Source organism: Notothenia rossii, assembly GCF_949606895.1.
Source record: "Notothenia rossii genome assembly, chromosome: 1".
Taxonomy (NCBI): domain Eukaryota; kingdom Metazoa; phylum Chordata; class Actinopteri; order Perciformes; family Nototheniidae; genus Notothenia; species Notothenia rossii.
This window is the reverse complement of record NC_136912.1, coordinates 3,059,221-3,078,282: the sequence shown is the minus strand read 5'-3', so window position 1 is coordinate 3,078,282 and position 19,062 is coordinate 3,059,221. Positions and strand designations below refer to the sequence as shown.

The 19,062-nt window shown below is 40.8% G+C and overlaps 1 protein-coding gene across 1 annotated transcript in view; it reads right to left on the bottom strand.

Annotated features, from left to right (window-relative positions):
* Nucleotides 1–19,062, bottom strand: part of LOC307045185 (voltage-dependent T-type calcium channel subunit alpha-1I-like) — a 211,457-nt gene that overhangs the window by 161,271 nt on the left and 31,124 nt on the right. Inside the window, exon 3 of the mRNA XM_079690718.1 lies at nucleotides 13,979–14,076. Within this exon, the coding sequence (XP_079546844.1) occupies nucleotides 13,979–14,076 (98 nt within the window). The remainder of the gene's footprint in view (nucleotides 1–13,978; nucleotides 14,077–19,062) is intronic.

Genomic DNA, 19,062 nt, shown 5'->3' with positions numbered 1-19,062 from the left:
TTATGTTCCCAGCTCTGTTTATCAGTAGGATTTCGAAAATATGTTGTAACCTGATTTGAAAGAAACTTGATGAAAGGATGTCGCTTGGTCCAGAGAACATGACATCTTTGAATCACTGGGCAGATAAACAAGTGTTTTGTTAAGAAACATGTTCCTCTCTCATCCTTTTAGTTTAAACACAGATGAGATAAACACCCTCCTGACATTTGGTGAATTAAAAGCTGACCTTAGTTTGGACGTTTGACTTAATATTTGATAGGACATTTCTAAACATCTAAAACAGGGGTGGGGAACCTTTTTCCTCTCGAGGGCCATTTCAATTTTTTCAACATCCTCCGAGGGCCGTACAAATTATTGACCTCTGCTTAAAAAATCCTACAATCACAGCCCATTCATTTGGCCTTTCTTTCATTATGTGCAAAGAAACAGCAACCTCTTAATCCAGATATCTCACCATGACTCGCGCATGCATGCACGTGCACGGTGTGGCATGACCACCAACAGAAAGTTATGGACACAAGATGTGTGCAAATGTATTTAGTTTCATATCCATGTGGACACGATTTAAGTGGGGGGGTACCTCACACCCTCTAGGGGGGTCCGGGGGGCATGCTCCCCCGGGAAGATTTGTTTTTAAATATTGAAGTTAAAAGCATCAATCTGGTGCACTTTGAGAGCAACATGAAGAGATCTATTGATACATCTCTCAACACCCAGATGAAACAGAACTGTAAGCAGATTTTTTTTTTCTTTATGGATATTTTACAAATCAGTCCCCTTTCAAACTGTATTCTTGTTTATTAATAACAACTTTGTTTTACTGTCATACAGTATTTTATACCTGTTTACTTTATTCTCTTATTTTTTTATAACTATAATGATCATATCAATAATAATAATAATAATAATAATAATACATTACATTTATAAAGCGCTTTTCCTGGTGCTCAAAGCGCTTACAAGCAAGTAAAACAAAATAACAACAGATAAATAAGGATAAAATAAATAAAGATGATGATAAAGATGTGCCTTTACCTCACTGGTTGGAGAAAAAGCTTCTTATATTCGTTAGCATAGCTAGCTAACCAGATGCTAATAACAACAAAGTTATTGACTGTATGATCAGTATGACAGATGAACAGATCGCCACTGGGCTTTCAACTAAAGACACAGCCACGCAAAAACTGCAGCATGTGTACGGCTCCTTATGGGTACTGACATTTCTCAAGTGCCGGAGCGGCGTTCTGGCGTTCCGGTGCTCTCTGTCAAAACTGCACCCCTGTCAGACACGTTAGGCTCGTGTTGTGTTCAAGGACCCTCATCTTGGCCAGGAAAAACAGGCACTCGTAGGCACACACATGTTTTTGCGGTCTATATTTCTTCAATTTATTATAAATTACCTCGAGGGCCATACCAAATGGTCTCGCGGGCCGTATACGGCCCGGAGGCCGGAGGTTCCCCACCCCTGATCTAAAGTGTTGTTTCCTATTGATTGACATTGGAAAAAAGTTGCCTCGCCTTGCCTCGCCTTGTCTCGCCTCGCCTTGTCTCGCCTTGCCTCGCCTCACCTTGTATCGCCTTGCCTCGCCTTGCCTCGCCTCGCCTCGCCTCGCCTCGCCTTGCCTCACCTCGCCTTGCCTCGTCTTGCCTCACCTTGCCTCGCCTTCCCTTGCCTCACCTCGCCTTGCCTCACCTTGCCTTGCCTCACCTCGCCTTGCCTCACCTCGCCTTGCCTTGCCTCACCTCGCCTTGCCTTGCCTCACCTCGCCTTGCCTCACCTCGCCTCGCCTTGTCTCGCCTTGCCTTGCCTCGCCTTGCCTCATCTTGCCTCGCCTTGCCTTGCCTTGCCTCACCTCGCCTTGCCTTGCCTCACCTCGCCTTGCCTTGCCTTGCCTCGCCTTGCCTCAACTCTCGCCTCAACATGAACCATTCTTATTAAATGATCTTGATTTAGCAGTTGTTATTAGTCCTTTAACTTCCCATGCAGAATGCCGTTGAAATGAAGTGAATTTGATTTGAATAAATCTACATTGCACTGCTCTGGATCTGAAGTCAGATATAAAACATCACAGAAGCTGATCTCCTTTGAGAAGCTCAAACCAACATCTCTTTTCCTCACAATGATTCAGTCTGTTTGAAGTCAGCAGCTGCACAATCACTCAGGACACCCTATTATTAAATCACAATGAATCAAAAGTAATAATGGTAGTAAAAAGTTGCCATAATCCGAATCCATTGAAGTTACTCTCAAAAGAATATAAAAGCAGGGATGAAGCAGCGCATAAAAGAACATTGTTAAACAGCTCTTTGTCCAAAGTTTGAGATGTGATTAAATGATGAAAAGATCCCAATTGTTCCCGGCAGGAAAAACAAATTAGAGTCGTTAGTAAATTGGAATAAAACTGGCAATTTAAGTGTTGGCTAAATTGAATAACACATGTTGGTTTTACATAAAAGGCTACTTTAATTGTTTCATTCATTAGCAGCAGTCTGAGGGAAATGAGTGCAAACTAGATTAGAAGTGAGCAAATGAAAAGAGAGGGAAGCAGGAGAGAGCTGATGGCTGTTACCTTGGCTGCTAATACAGTGTTTCCCCAGAGGGATTGTGGGTAATGTAGTAAACCCCTCTAAGCTGTGGCCAGTGGGAACCAGGCGAGGATCATTTCCATTAGTGTCCCATTAACTGACTGTTCTCCTCATACACCGTCCTCCGAGTGTGTGTGTGTGTGTGTGTGTGTGTGTGTGTGTGTGTGTGTGTGTGTGTGTGTGTGTGTGTGTGTGTGTGTGTGTGTGTGTGTGTGTGTGTGTGTGTGTGTGTGTGTGTGTGTGTGTGTGTGTGTAGAGATTGAATTATCCCTGAAGCGAGCTCTGTGGTAAACTAATAGTAATAATAAAGGAGAGAATTGCTTCCTTATTTATCGAGCAAATAAAGAGGAGTGGAAGTTGCTTTCAGCCTGGAGCCGCTGCGCCTGGTGATTTGTGAAATAACTTGACACTTATATATGGTGGTAATTGTCCTGTCAATACTTTACAAATAAATATTGCGCCATTCCATACTAGTTCAAGAACGCTTTTATGTCTCACTGAACAGATGCTTTCAACACACACACACACACACACACACACACACACACACACACACACACACACACACACACACACACACACACACACACACACACACACACACACACACACACACACACACACACCGATATTGTACTATTTTACAACAGGAAAGAAAAAAGTTATTGCTGTGTTTCAATTTCCGTTCTGCTGTTCTTGCTTTTTTGAGTACATAACTACGTCACAATACAAAGGCAAAATGAGTTTTATGGGTTAAGACGGGATAAGAATCCTTCTGGACTATACGAAAGGGAAGTTGATCTTTGGTTTAGGTGTGCTGAGGGATAAAAGAATAGGTTAGATGAGATGATTGATTCCATATGCTAGTCATCCAACGGTTAGCTTAGCTCAAAGACTGCACATAGGGGAAAACAGCTAGCCTTGTGTTGTGTCTTATTTTGTGTAGCCTACTTCTTTCCTAACGTACATATGCAACGTGAAGTATTGCAAAATACACTATGATTATTGTTAGAAATTAAAATCAATGTTTTGATGGTGTAATGTAGCTTAAACATACCGTCAGTTTAAACGCTCTTTTATACTGAAAAACCAGAAATCTTGTGCACAACCAGTTAAGCTTTTATTCTGAAAATCCTTCATCTCCGGTTAGCATTTAGCATTTGGCTAATATACGATTTCCTAAAGAGGTGAATTGAGTAGCAAAATGACATGGAGTGGTGCAAACCGAAACCTACTGATTTAACACTACAACTATAGATGTCGAGATACTACCATGCTGAATATTAAATGAAAGTACAGTTTATTTGAATATACTATTGTTTACAGACGAGAGTAGCATGTGACAACATCCGGAATGACCGGAAACCAAACCAGCCGTGAAGCATTTTCTGTATGTTTTAGAGTATTGATTACAGCATTTAGAATGTGTTACATGAAAAGTGATGAAAGAGAATATGAGGAGAAAAGGCGTGTTAAGCATATGTTGAAGGTGAAAAGTACCAATCCTCTGTTTAAATGCAACAACGGACATTAGAGACGAGGCGAGCCGGCTGGCGGGGAGGAGCCAGCAGAGGATATATAACGGCACTGAACGGGGGATTTCGCCTTCTCTTCTTGCTCATGAGAGCCAGATCACAGCTGTTTTCTGCCGGAACAATATTCTGTCTGTAACACTACTGCGCCTTTTTTAATTAAAGTTTCCCATTTGAATCTTTTCGGAGACTCCATTTAGTCTCATTTTAAAGCTTCTCTCCTGGACGCGAGAATAAAGAACATATTTAACAGTACAGGATAGTGCTCTCATAACGGTCAACACGTTTAGTGTGACTGAACACTTAACGACCGCCATCTCAACCCAGTCTCACGGCACTTTGTGTAATAGTGACAAAATAAATGTAATCTATTGATTCGTGTTCACCAACACAATTTTCCCATTTTTTTTCGTGTCACACAGAACGATTTCAAAAGCAATGTATTTCTATTGGTAGGGTGTTTCGTGCCTGCAACACGTCTTTTTGTCCGTTCGGGTCTTGGAAGACCGGAAGCTGTGTGGTTCATAAAAACATGTTTTTACTCAATATCAAACCACGATTATTGTTTTTATTTTAAATTGTATAATGCCGGCCTTTTTTTGCCGTCCGCGAGGAAAAGAAATGGGGCTCAGAGCCTCAGAATACTGAAATCTGTATTTTTTAAATATTGTTTTCCTTCTAATTTGTTATTATTTACATTGCTTTTAAAATCGTTCTGTGTGACACGAAAAAAAATGGGGAAATTGTGTCGGTGAAAACAAATCAATAATTTTGTGATTATAACACGAAATACCGTGAGACTGGGTTGGCCATCTTGGCTACGTAGCAGAAGTTGCGTAACTAGTCGCGGCTGAAGTTGCTTCGGTGAACACAGCACTCTACAAAATGAAAGTTATACACATGTAATTATTGTACTATAAGTAACCTACCACTGGAGTGAACAAATAAACCACCATTTATTTTATTGGGTTAATCGAGCACTCTTTAATGTTTAGCCACCTTAAACAACAATGTTGCTAGCTAGTTAGCTTACAGTGGCGATCGTCACTTCCGGGTTAGGCCAAAGCAGCTGTAAACAATTTGAAACAACACTACACCTTGATCATTCTCTCACAAACACACACTACATAAGTGTTTACAGTGTACTAAGGAAAGTTTCTGAATTGAGACACAAAAAAGTGTTTTTGAAAAAGCCTTTTATTATTTTCTGTCAGATTAGGAAAACACATGAGGAGTATGTCATTATGTTTCCTCTAGGATTAGCTGTGAGCGCTTCTGGCTAGTTATTTTAGTATGAAATAATCCCTGTGGTTAAATTATGAATGCATCTCCACCCACAGGTTAAACCCAAGATGACATTGTGAGCAAGCTGCCATTATTTTATTCTAAATCCTTAAACCTGAGCTCCGAGGGGAAGCAGCATTTGGATACAAGCCTCAGCTAACAGCAGTTTATTAAAGAACATGTAAGAATGACTGTTAAAATAGCATTGCTTGTCAATCCACCTTCATATTATCAATTTGAAGAAACACGATTACAATGGTTGCATCGCCTCGCCCTTTAACCATCTCCCTTTCCTCTGATCTGATGTTCTATTCCCCGTCCCACGCACACTTTATCTCTATCCTTCTCCTTCCCTTGCACTTGTCTTCACGCATCTATTTGTCATCGTAATATCTCGCTCATCTGAGTCCCTTCCTCCCATCATCCCTTTCTTCCTCTCGTCCATCATCATCTCTCCTTCATGGAGCTGGATAATCCCTGCTTCCCTCCCTCGTTTGTCTCTTTCTTCCTCCCTTCTTCACCATAAATCCAGACGCTGTTTTCCTTTTTCAAATAGTGTTGAATAACCCACAAAGAAAGCATTGATCTATCTATATATATATTTCTCTCTTATTCTCTCTATTGTGGAATTATTTAGCTTGTTTCTTGAGCTCTATACAGCTCTGAGAATTCCCAGATAACAGCTGTAAAAAATTGATTCAAACAAACCTAAAATTATTGATTCTGTTTCTTTCTATCAAGAGCTTTAGTTTTAGGAACAAAACAACATGATGAAAAATGCCTTGTGAATATCTTTGGATCTGTATATAGAGTGTTGCAGAAGTAAAAAGCTAACGTTAGGCTATATAGAAACTAGAGCATGGTCACATGACTTCACGTCACCACCGCTAAGCTAAAGGTGGCTAATGTTGGGCTATAAAGGAACTACAGCACGGTCACATGACTTCACGTCACCACCGCTAAGCTAAGGGAGGCTAATGTTGGGCTATAAAGGAACTACAGCACGGTCACATGACTTCACGTCACCACCGCTAAGCTAAGGGAGGCTAATGTTGGGCTATAAAGGAACTACAGCACGGTCACATGACTTCAGGTCACCACCGCTAAGCTAAAGGAGGCTAATGTTGGGCTATAAAGGAACTACAGCACGGTCACATGACTTCACGTCACCACCGCTAAGCTAAAGGAGGCTAATGTTGGGCTATAAAGGAACTACAGCACGGTCACATGACTTCACGTCACCACCGCTAAGCTAAAGGAGGCTAATGTTGGGCTATAAAGGAACTACAGCACGGTCACATGACTTCACGTCACCACCGCTAAGCTAAAGGAGGCTAATGTTAGGCTATAAAGGAACTACAGCACGGTCACATGACTTCACGTCACCACCGCTAAGCTAAAGGTGGCTAATGTTGGGCTATAAAGGAACTACAGCACGGTCACATGACTTCACGTCACCACCGCTAAGCTAAAGGAGGCTAATGTTGGGCTATAAAGGAACTACAGCACGGTCACATGACTTCACGTCACCACCGCTAAGCTAAAGGTGGCTAATGTTGGGCTATAAAGGAACTACAGCACGGTCACATGACTTCACGTCACCACCGCTAAGCTAAAGGTGGCTAATGTTGGGCTATAAAGGAACTACAGCACGGTCACATGACTTCACGTCACCACCGCTAAGCTAAAGGAGGCTAATGTTGGGCTATAAAGGAACTACAGCACGGTCACATGACTTCACGTCACCACCGCTAAGCTAAAGGAGGCTAATGTTGGGCGTGATGGCGTTTAGTCATCTCATTTAGACACTTGTTAGAAACCGCAGTTTTTTTATTCACCAGTGGGGTATTTGACTTATTTTATATTCTATGTTAAATAGATAGTTGTTTGGACAATTTGACAATTATAATGCAAAAGGGTTATGTCTCTCTAAATTTGTGAATCATATCCCCATTGCATTTTACTAGATTTTTGTGCAGCTATTAAATGCAATAAGGTTAAAGAAGGGCCCTTACTGAATCACGGGAATCAAAAATAAATATAAAAAGAGCTCTTTGAACCTGGAAATACCTCGAAAAAAGACAGTGCTACCATAGAGTGTCCTGCACTGTAACTACCTGAAGGATTTCTCTGTGGAAACACATAAGTGCCCTCCATGTGTGAATGATCCCATATGTTCTGTTTGAATGAAGAGGCAGTACAGAAATAAACACACACTTCTCTCGATACAACATTAGCTCTACCTGCTCTGAGAAAGAAACACTAAATTGCTCAGATAGTTTATGTTGCCGATTTATGAGCTGTGGGAGGTTTAGCAATTACACTCATGAAGGAAGCAAAACAACATTAACTTCACCAGCATATCCGACTTAGAGAGCACTCATAGCTTCTTGAAATTATTGCCTGCTAGGTGCAATTTACACATAAAGCACTAATGCAAAGGAAAAGAAGCAAGCTCTGATTATTCTCATCAAAAAGGAGACCCTAACCCTAACCCTGAAGTGACGGGGGTGAGGCGCTACAAACACTTAGAGTCTGAGCAATGCTTCAGTCATAGTTTGGGTTTTGTACCAATTATAACTGACTGGATCAAATAGCTCCTTAGGAATTTAAATAGCCCGCAGCATCTCTATAATTTGCAGATAAAACAGCCAAGAATGTAGAATACACCGTCTGAGAGGAGATGAAATCCTCGTTCAGATGTCCATTGAAATGCATGAGAGAACAAAATCTATTTCCACAACTGCAGCAAGCTCATTGTGACAACAGGTACACCATCAGCACAGCCACAGCCAACACATGGACGTGTTGCTGTAGGTACAATGGTGCTGCTTTCAAGTGCCGTTGGATCCAGCATGACGATGTGGCACTGTGTCAGGACTGCAGCATTTGTTGTGTGGCTAATAATACCACGAGCCATCTGTGAGCAGAGCGGTGAACACCAAACTCTGTCCGTCAAAAACACACGAGCTGTTGCTGGAGCCTTTCTAAGCAGATGTTCAATCCAAAATAAAATCATTCTGCACATTTCTGCACAATGATATCTCCTTTCAAAGTGAAAAGCGCTTCAACTTTAAATCCTGATACTTATACAAACACCTCACAATAACTTACTATCTAACTACTTAACACACTTTCTACCTCACATTATTCTGTTACTACCTACATCAGTAACAAACAGACTCACTTACTGGAAACATCTAAGTACCTAAACAAACTGAACAAAATATGACTCTTATTTTGAAAATCTCACTTCAGAGTCTTATTGTGAAAGACTCACCTTAGCGCCTTATTGTGAAAGTCTACCCTAACTGATCATAGTAAGACTCTTATTGTGAAAGTCTACCCTCTAAATCATATTGTGAAAGTCTCCCCTTAGAGCATTATTGAGAAAGTCTACCCCTAACTGATCATAGTAAGACTCTTATTGTGAAAGTCTCACCTCAGACTCTTATTGTGAAAGTCTACCCCTAACTGATCATAGTAAGACTCTTATTGTGAAAGTCTCCCCTAACTGATCATAGTAAGACTCTTATTGTGAAAGTCTACCCTAACTGATCATAGTAAGACTCTTATTGTGAAAGTCTCCCCTAACTGATCATAGTAAGACTCTTATTGTGAAAGTCTACCCTAAATGATCATAGTAAGACTCTTATTGTGAAAGTCTCCCCTAACTGATCATAGTAAGACTCTTATTGTGAAAGTCTACCCTAAATGATCATAGTAAGACTCTTATTGTGAAAGTCTACCCTAAATGATCATAGTAAGACTCTTATTGTGAAAGTCTACCCTAAATGATCATAGTAAGACTCTTATTGTGAAAGTCTCCCCTAACTGATCATAGTAAGACTCTTATTGTGAAAGTCTCCCCTAACTGATCATAGTAAGACTCTTATTGTGAAAGTCTCCCCTAACTGATCATAGTAAGACTCTTATTGTGAAAGTCTCCCCTAACTGATCATAGTAAGACTCTTATTGTGAAAGTCTCCCCTAACTGATCATAGTAAGACTCTTATTGTGAAAGTCTCCCCTAACTGATCATAGTAAGACTCTTATTGTGAAAGTCTCCCCTAACTGATCATAGTAAGACTCTTATTGTGAAAGTCTCCCCTAACTGATCATAGTAAGACTCTTATTGTGAAAGTCTCCCCTAACTGATCATAGTAAGACTCTTATTGTGAAAGTCTCCCCTAACTGATCATAGTAAGACTCTTATTGTGAAAGTCTCCCCTAACTGATCATAGTAAGACTCTTATTGTGAAAGTCTCCCCTAACTGATCATAGTAAGACTCTTATTGTGAAAGTCTCCCCTAACTGATCATAGTAAGACTCTTATTGTGAAAATCTCCCCTAACTGATCATAGTAAGACTCTTATTGTGAAAGTCTCACATCAGACTCTTATTGTGAAAATCTCCCCTAACTGATCATAGTAAGACTCTTATTGTGAAAGTCTCCCCTAAATGATCATAGTAAGACTCTTATTGTGAAAGTCTCCCCTTAAAGCCTTTTGTGATAATCTTCCCCTAGCAGATTATTTCAGATTGAAAAACCCTAACTCTATTACTGTATTTGTCTGTATTTTACTTTTTGTTTTTATATATTTAGATTTGTTCTAAACATTTCCCCTTGTTATTGTTCTAATAGCTCTATATATACAACTTAATTCTCCTTACTTAGTTTATGAATGCACCATTATGTACCAAAGCAATGTCCTTGGATGTATACACCTTTACATTTGGCACTAAATCTGATTCTGTTGTTGAAAAATCTAAGTTTATACAAAAGGGAGACCAAATGAACGTTCACACGTTATATGGTACAGTCAAAGCTAAGTCACCAAACTCTGTCTGACAATAACACAGAGGCTGCTTTGGAGCCGTTCAATGCAGACTTGTCTTTTAAACATAACATGTCTGCTTACCTCTCAGCTCTTCCACTTTGAGTCCTGACAAACTGAACATATTGTACCTACCTAACCCTAACGCTAATTAAACATGTTTGAATAAACATTCCCCCTTAATTGCATGTTTGAAATAGTTTTTACAATATTTTTGTTCTAAATTCCCCTTCCTAATTCTTCTTACTTTGGTTTGATATATACACCATTATCAACCAAAGCAATTTCAAAGTCTTTCTGACAATGATATCTGCATTGAGCCATTCAACGCAGATCTTTAATCAAACATCAAATATATGGCACATTTCTGCAGTGGTATACGTCTCCTAAAACTGCACAGCTCATCCACTTCTATACAGGCACCATTATGCACACATCCTTGTCTGTGTGATTCGAACTCTGAAAAATCTACGTTTTTACAAAAGCAACACAAAACAAACTTTGATAAATTGCATGCTACAGTGGCTCTACAGCATTCATCTCAAAGCCAAGTCCCTCACTCTGCAGCCAGGTAATAAGTATATCCTGTTATCTAGATGGCTGGTCCGACCTGTCAGAGACTTCATGACTCATTATATAGAGCCTACTTCGTCTTGACGTGAAGTAGTGATGATGATGATGATGACGTGATCAGCTCGCGCATCACAGAAGGTAAACAACACCGTAGAGTGAACGTGTGGAACTCACACGAGAGAGAAAACATCAAGATGAAAAAATCTGATCCATCTCATTTACCAACGAACATTTCTGCTAAAGAGCGGGCAAAGCAGTTCCCCGATGTCTTTCACGGAAGTGGGGGGAAACTATTCTGCACCCCGTGCAACTGTGTGTTGGAGCATAAGTCTAAGAAAAAGTCGACGGTGACGACCCACTTTGATTCATTCAAACATTCGAAAATGCTTTCTGCTGCTGCGGACAAGAAAGCCAAACAACTCACATTCACGAGGCATCAACCTCCAAAACCCTTTAGAGGGCTACAAGAAACGAGGTGAGTAGCCTACAAGATTGAAGCTGCTCAGATAACGAACGAGCAAATGAAAACAGAATGAGGCGGAGAAGTGTGTGTGTTTGTGTGAAAGAGAGAGAGAGAGAGAGAGAGAGAGAGAGAGAGAGAGAGAGAGAGAGAGAGAGAGAGAGTGTGATTAAAATAGCCCAATTGCTTTTACAATAAATAAACATTGAATGTGTTTAATTGAATAGAAAGGGGTTTAACGTTAGTGGCAGGTTGTGTGTGAGAGAGAATAAATAAGACAGCCCAATATTGTTAAAGAAATCTATTCTATTTCTCAACTTCTCGCAATTTCACCGTATAAAATCACATAACAACCCGCATGTTTAATCGCATAATCAAGGTTTTTCTGGACGGTCTAATTATACCATAATGAACTGAGAGGCTGTCCAACAACATCACCCGGGACCCAAAGCATGCTCTAACAGAGAATATGAACTGCTACCATCTGATGGAGATTGAATGAAGTCAGCCTGAAGCATCCTCTGTGTTCCAGTCAGACCTCTCAGTGAACACAGAGCTGAATCCAGATCAGATGCACGCTGAAGGCTCTTTGAGCACCTCTCACTGATCCTGCTGTTATGTTCAATGTTTGTTGATTGTTGTTCATGTGTTGTGTCTTGATATGTGTCTGTTGATGTGACACATGGAGCTGCTGTGATTCAAGAAGCATTTCAGACTGGATCATTAAAGTGTTATCGTGTCGTATTGACTCCGGTCTGAACGAGTTCACAGTGCAGGTATTTCTGGCTCCAAATGACTCATAACCAGCTCCTTTGACGCTGAGCTCCAGACTCTGAGGGCAGCGGTCCACGGTGCTGAATGAGAGCAACAGACATGAGTGCACATCCTTTCATCTCCCAGCTCTCAGATATATAAACGTCTTTTTTCATCCGTAATAACCGTCTGGTTCTTCTCTGAGCAGCACAACCACTCCCTGATGTGGCACCAACGTTTACTCTCTGCATTAAGGGTAGCTTTATACTATACAAATGTTTTGGTTTACAGTCCATGGTGAAGAGCTATTCACTTGAACATTGTATTTGAATTAATTTAGACTCAAGAAAAAAGAAATTGGGAACAATTGAGTTCCTGAGAAGAGCAAATCTAATTAAGGAGTTAAAGAAAAAAATACATTTTTAAAATCTTTATCATTGCACCTACTGTAAGAATATGTGCATTTATATAATAATGTTTCATAGGACCAAACTGAGATAGAATAATAATAGGGGAAGGTAGCTTTTCTGTTCTTAAAACTCACTTAAATTGTCTGTCAGACTTACAGTATATTTGATGTGTCATTTTGCATAATCACTTAGTACAGCTAAACAGATATCATATTCCTCTACGTCTGACAATATTTCAAATAACCAACACATTTCTGAGCATTTAGAAGAAATATTAAAACACTACAAATCCGGAAGGTGGGTAAGTGTTGAAAGTCATTTGATCACTATTTTCTATGTCAAGGAACGATGTGAGAAGTGAACTCCTCGGTCTTAGCGAGTTCATCGTCTCCTTTCTGAGTCCATCAGCACACTCATCAGAGATGAATTTCATACACTGAAGTCACAAAGGGAAGTCGAATATATAGATAATAACTTTAGATTAAGTTACACATATTCGCCATCAACTAGTTGTTAATTAACATGCATATCAGTATATTGGCTCTTTATTAGTCATTATAAAACACTTACGGCCCGTCCACACTATAGCTTCAAAAAAAGCTTGGAGCTGGGCGTGTCTGAAGCTTGGGGATTTTATTTGAGCACCGCGACCAACAACCAATCACATGAATGTCCCGCCCCCGGCATACAAAGCAAAAAACCCCACGGATGTTATGCGAGCAATATATATATATATATATATATATATATATATATATATATATATATATATATATATATATATATATATATATATATTTATATATAAACTCCCCAAACAGGCGAAAACCTACCAGTTTCACCCACTGTCTCTGCCACCTCCCTCCATGCCTGGCTCCTCCGGTTTGTATCCCGGTAAATAGTTCTGGTCCTAAAGAACCGGGTGATTTGCTACCGTAATTTCTCGTTTGGAATATGAGGAAATGAACTGCGGTCTGGCTCCTCCAGCTTGCACGCGGTTTGATTGGCAGATTTGCATAAACGGGATTTGATTGGCTGACGCTGGCTACTCCGGCGTCTCCGTCTTCAGAAGTTGAACATTGCTCAACTTTTGCAGCCTGAAACGCCAGGAAAGCTCCGCTCTGCTACCCACAATTCAGTTCGGCGAAAAGCGAGGCAACGTGACGTCACCCCATTCAAAGTGAATGGGCAGACGCGTTGGAAACCGTTTTTGAAGCTGTCGAAGCTGTAGTGTGGACGGGCCGTTATTAATGCCTTAATCTACATGACCATATTCTACAAGTACTCGGCCATTCATTGAGAGTTTCTCCTCAATAACCCTCTAATTAGAGCTTATTTATTGTAAGTAAGGAAGTTGTTCTACATGAGTTTTGGTCTTAATATGTTCTGCTCAATATGGGCAGCATTCATTTTCAGCACAACAGAGGACAGGCGAGCAACATGCCAATATACATGTTGACTAACAACTAGTTGATGGTGAATATGTGTACCTTAATATGAAGTGATATCATATGACTGGAAATCTTTTGCGTTGTGACTTACTTGGCACCCTGTTGATGGCTTTGAGAGGCCGCAGCACCCTCACTGTCCTGATGGCGGTGAAGTTCAGGTTCTGCAGGTCCAGCGAGTACTCGATCATCCTGGAAATACACAAAGCATGCAGAAAAACTGGTTGAAAAAGATATATTGAGACTTTAAATGATGGGATGTGAATACATGATATCATGCATCTGTGACCCTACCATCCTTTAGACCTTTTGAAGTCTCAAGTCTCTTTTCAGTCTTTCAAGTCTCGGTTTAGTCGTTTTTCCTTCACCAAGGTTTAATATACAGATTCATGGCAGCCCAAACAAACCATAATAATTGGACTTGTGTTTGTTTAAAATGAACTAAAGACATTTTCATAAAAGCACCCTGAGGGGTATCGAATGGAATGAGAAGCAAAACCAATGCAAACAAAAAGAACCCATGTAATCATCACAGAGGAGCGAAATCACACACACACACACACACACACACACACACACACACACACACACACACACACACAGACACACAGACACACACACACACTCCGCTGAGCAGCCGGCGTCCTGCTGTGCAGAGCCTAATATGAATTAATGAGCTGTTCTTTGTGTACCTAGGAAAGCAGGACATTCAAAGAAACCGAATCAAACACTGTGAGACAAAAACACGGATTAGTTTGCAGAAGATCATTAGAAGTATTATGTGTGTAGGTGCAGGTTACCCATGATGCATTGGGTTTAAAAACAAGGTGTTCTTAGTTGTATGAAGATGTCAAAGGACAGGCAGGTAGAGTAGACCTCCTGCATGCCGGATATCTACTTAAACCTTTTAGCACATGCAGCAAAAGCATGAAAGTGTCAGAACGCAGGCGTGAGATTAAACCTGCACCTTGTGAGATGAAAGCTGAGGCAGCAGGGATTGGAGGTGGAGGGAATAAACAAGCTTGAAGTAAAACCAGCTGTGGTGTAGAGCAGGCAGAGAAGGGAAGCAGGGAGTCATTATTTTTTGCTATTTGAACCATTTTCTGACAAATCCTCAACTGGGGAACTTTTTTCTCGGAGGACGGTAAAAAAAAGAGAGACGAGGCAAAAAGAGGGGGGGGTGACAGGAGACGGAGAACGCGTGACACGAGGAAGCGTAGATCAGAAACCAACGGGATGATTAAGTGCAATGGCAATAAGATGGAGGGTGTTATCAAGTGTGGGAGATAATTACAGCGAAGCCGAGACAGAGCAATATGCAGATACCTGAGGAGACGAGAGAAAGTTGCGAAGACATGAAGCGAGTTTGAGGTGTTTCACGATGTTACTCTATTCCAGCTCTCCGTAATAACAAGCTCATTTCAGTAAGAGGTCGGAGAGCCTACCTACCAGGTGATTTTTCTTTTAAACCCCCAGCCAATTATTCCCCATCGACCTTTCGACCTGGAGAGGAGTCTTCAGAAGACGTTTTCGACGGCAAAATAAGATTGAAATAGACAGTAACATCGAACATCCTCCAATTACCTGCTGTTCCACCGGGAGCTTCAGTGAGAAAGGTTTAGGAGACGTGGAGTAGCTACGTTAGGTTGTCACTCTTAAGAAATAGAGAAATACCTGTTGAAGATCTGCCAGGAGAGGAGATACAAAGGGACTGCTAACAGCTAAGAATACTCGATTCTAATTGGTCAATTTGGACATTCTAGAGGTCTGCTATTTTTCGTTGCTACGGAGAATGCTCTGACCAAGGGACTCTGTGAAGTCAAATCAGTCTGCAGTCTGGTTCATTACCGTCAGCTGTTTAAATCCATCAGAAAACACCATGAGACAACTGAAGAAACTTCGAAACATTAAAGCACGGAGACATGTCAACAAAGAACCACAAAGAGTCGTCCCAGAATATGTCCCCTTTAAATGAATTTTAAAAGTTGGTCTTTTGTCGACACATATAGTCATTTGAAACTGAGCTTCTCACATTCCTAATATGACTTTTTTTACAAGTTTACACACACCTCAAAACAGGGCAGAATTATTTTAGAACGAAAGATGATAAATAAATAATTCCAGTGGACTAAATGGAGCGTTCACAGTGGAGTGCAGCTCACTGGTACTGTCACTATTCTACAGGTGTGTAGTTCATTGACAGACTCAAACAGTCCCACACACACACACACACACACACACACACACACCAGTTAAAGTGCTCGGGGCAGACTCCAGGCTCTCACGTAACAATGTGTCAAATCAGAGCGCAGAGGCTACACACAAACACAACCGCACACACACGTTCTGTCTTCCTCACAGCTATACACACACTTACATCCCCAACTCACTCTTGTTGTGTGTGTGTGTGTGTGTGTGTGTGTGTGTGTGTGTGTGTGTGTGTGTGTGTGTTTGAGTTAGGACTGCTCTCTATTCAAACAGATTACTTTTGTTCCACAGAGAGGTTTTTGAACATCCTTTTGGTCTGTTTTTGTTTCATCGCTCTGGTTTCTCCTCTGGGAGCTGCTCCGTCTCCACCGTTTATCTTATCCTAAAAAGCACAAGTTGGTGAATATTCTCCCAGGAACCATCAGAAGGGAACGTTAGAGGAGTTCTTCTCCAGGTTTTTACGGAGAGCTTTGAATGTTGGAGATAATCTAAGGCTTTGAAACGCTGAACTGGACTCATGGGTACATCTGAGTGAAAACGTCCACTTATACCTCATCCACACCAACGCAACTCCGGTTCAAGCTCCCTGCTAGAGCTTTTCAGGTTCAGAACCGGTTCTTCGGTTTAGATCCGGCTCTTTTCACACCGCCCAGAGTCCGACTGGTGCTACTTCATTGCGTCATCGTTTGCGTCATGACGTAACCGTTTGCGTGCCTGCTTCATAAAGCCAAACCGCGCGGAAACCCCTCACAGCTGACACCGACATCAACAACAACAATGGCCGATTGTGCTCCAGCTTCCTCTGTACCTCTTCGGAAGACCAGATCCCCAGTAGGTAGCTGGTCTCTTCAGTGGACCACTGCTGCTTGTTAAGTTTCTCCATCGTTGTGTACAAACTGGATAAAACGCGGGCTTCTTGTTGTTGTTCAGGAGTTGACCCCGCCCTTGCCCCTGCCCCCGCCTCGACGTAAGCGTGACGTATGCGGTGCTTTTGCTCTGGCCGGACAATTTGTTGGTCCTTGAAATGAACCGGATTCCGGAGCTAAGAGGCTACTCCGCTGTGGTGTGAACAGGAAAACCCGGTGCTTTTCAAGCTCCAGCTCCGAACCGGCCCTGAAACACCGTTGGTGTGAATGAGGTATGAGAAAGCCTACATTTAATTTCCAGTTGTAAATGACCACAGTATATGTTTTGTAATGTTGTTGATCTGTACAAAGATTATTTTACGATGGCTCATACTCAAACACAAAAGGAAATGGGAAGTTTTACTCATCGAAAGTCAAGTTATGTTTTCTCTCATCAGTTACTTTACACTTAAGAATCCTGAAGGAAGAGTTTCACCTGAAATTTAGAAATCGGACAAAGAGGATGTGTCCCCCATTAGTACTCTCAAGTTTTAAAGGCTTTTTGGTATGCACCGAAGACACAGCGTAGTTGTTGTATATGAAAATCTGAAGTGCGCTCCAATAATGTATGCATACAATATAAGAAAGACAAAGAAAAAATACATGTGTCTCTGCTTATGTGCTCTTTCCACCTCAACATAATAATAATAATAATAACAATTATTTGCATTTCTTTAGCTCTTTTTCAAGTGCTGAAAGCGCTTTACATTACTTAATGATCATGTAATACATCAATACTTTGGACAGTACCCACAGGAGAAAGGACAAAATGGCATGTGGCGCAGTGGGTTGTGCATATGAGGTGTTCGGATCAGGTTCAAACCCCATTGCAGTCAACATGTCGTTGTGTCCCTGAGACACTTCACCCCACATTGCTCCTGTGGGAATTGTCCACAGTATTGAGTATGTAAGTCACTTTGGATAAAAGTGTCTAACATGTCATGTCATGTAATGTAATGTAATGTAATGCATGTTTAAAAAAATTTAAGGAGACTAAGATGAAGAAATTACTGCTTATTGTAATAATATACGTAACATGTGCAACCTGATTATGGATCAATTATAATTTTCCATCTAAATTTCAATCAAAGTTACATCGTGTGATTAATATGATGGTCACGGTGCAGTGATCTTCATATTCACATCAGTCAATGTCAACCCTCCATCATCAGAGTCAGCTATAAACAATGTGTGTAGTGAAGTTGGAAAACAACCAAAAGATTAATGAGAGGAATCAGAAACTCATTATATTGGGTATTTAATTGGAATTTGTTAACCATAGTTGATGTGGTGCATGTCATGTGACAGAAACATGTGCCATGATTGGCTCCGGTTACCACCTCTTTTAGTGTGTATTTGGCTGCATCATTACATTTCAATTCAAATTCAAAATATCTTTATTGGCATTACCATTTCAAAAACACAAAAGTGCCAAAGCAATGTGTTAGCATGCTAGCATTTGAAGTGAAGACAACGTGCAGCAGAGGTCGATGGGAATTAGTTCTGCTGGTTTTTATTCACTAAGGAAAGTGTTGCACAAACTCAAATATTTACCGAACAAAGGCGCTATAGGAACATGTGAGTTATTGGGAAACATACTGTATCTGCACCAAATTGAAAGGCAATCCATCCATTAGCTGTATTTGGAATATCAACCAGAAACACAAATAATCTCATAATGTGTAACCGCTTTAATTGAAACATCAGCTGTTTTCCCTAAAGAACATGAACATCTACCATACGGCAATCCATCCAATACGTGATTAGATATTTCTGACTCATCATCAATAAAGTGACGAGGCTAGCATGGCTAACTACAATTAGCTTGTCTCGGTTTTAGGCCACTACAAACCAGTCAAGTTACTGTTTGTCCGTCCATTTGTGAGAAATCTTCACTGTAAGCATGGTAACTCAGTGTGATATCGACCTTTGTCCACCAAATTTCAATCAGCTCATCCTTGATTCCATATTAACGTTGGTGATACATTTCAATAAATTCCCTCTTGGCCTTCCCGAGATGTTGAGTTCCTAACATCTGGAAAATAGTAGAGAAAACCAGAAATAA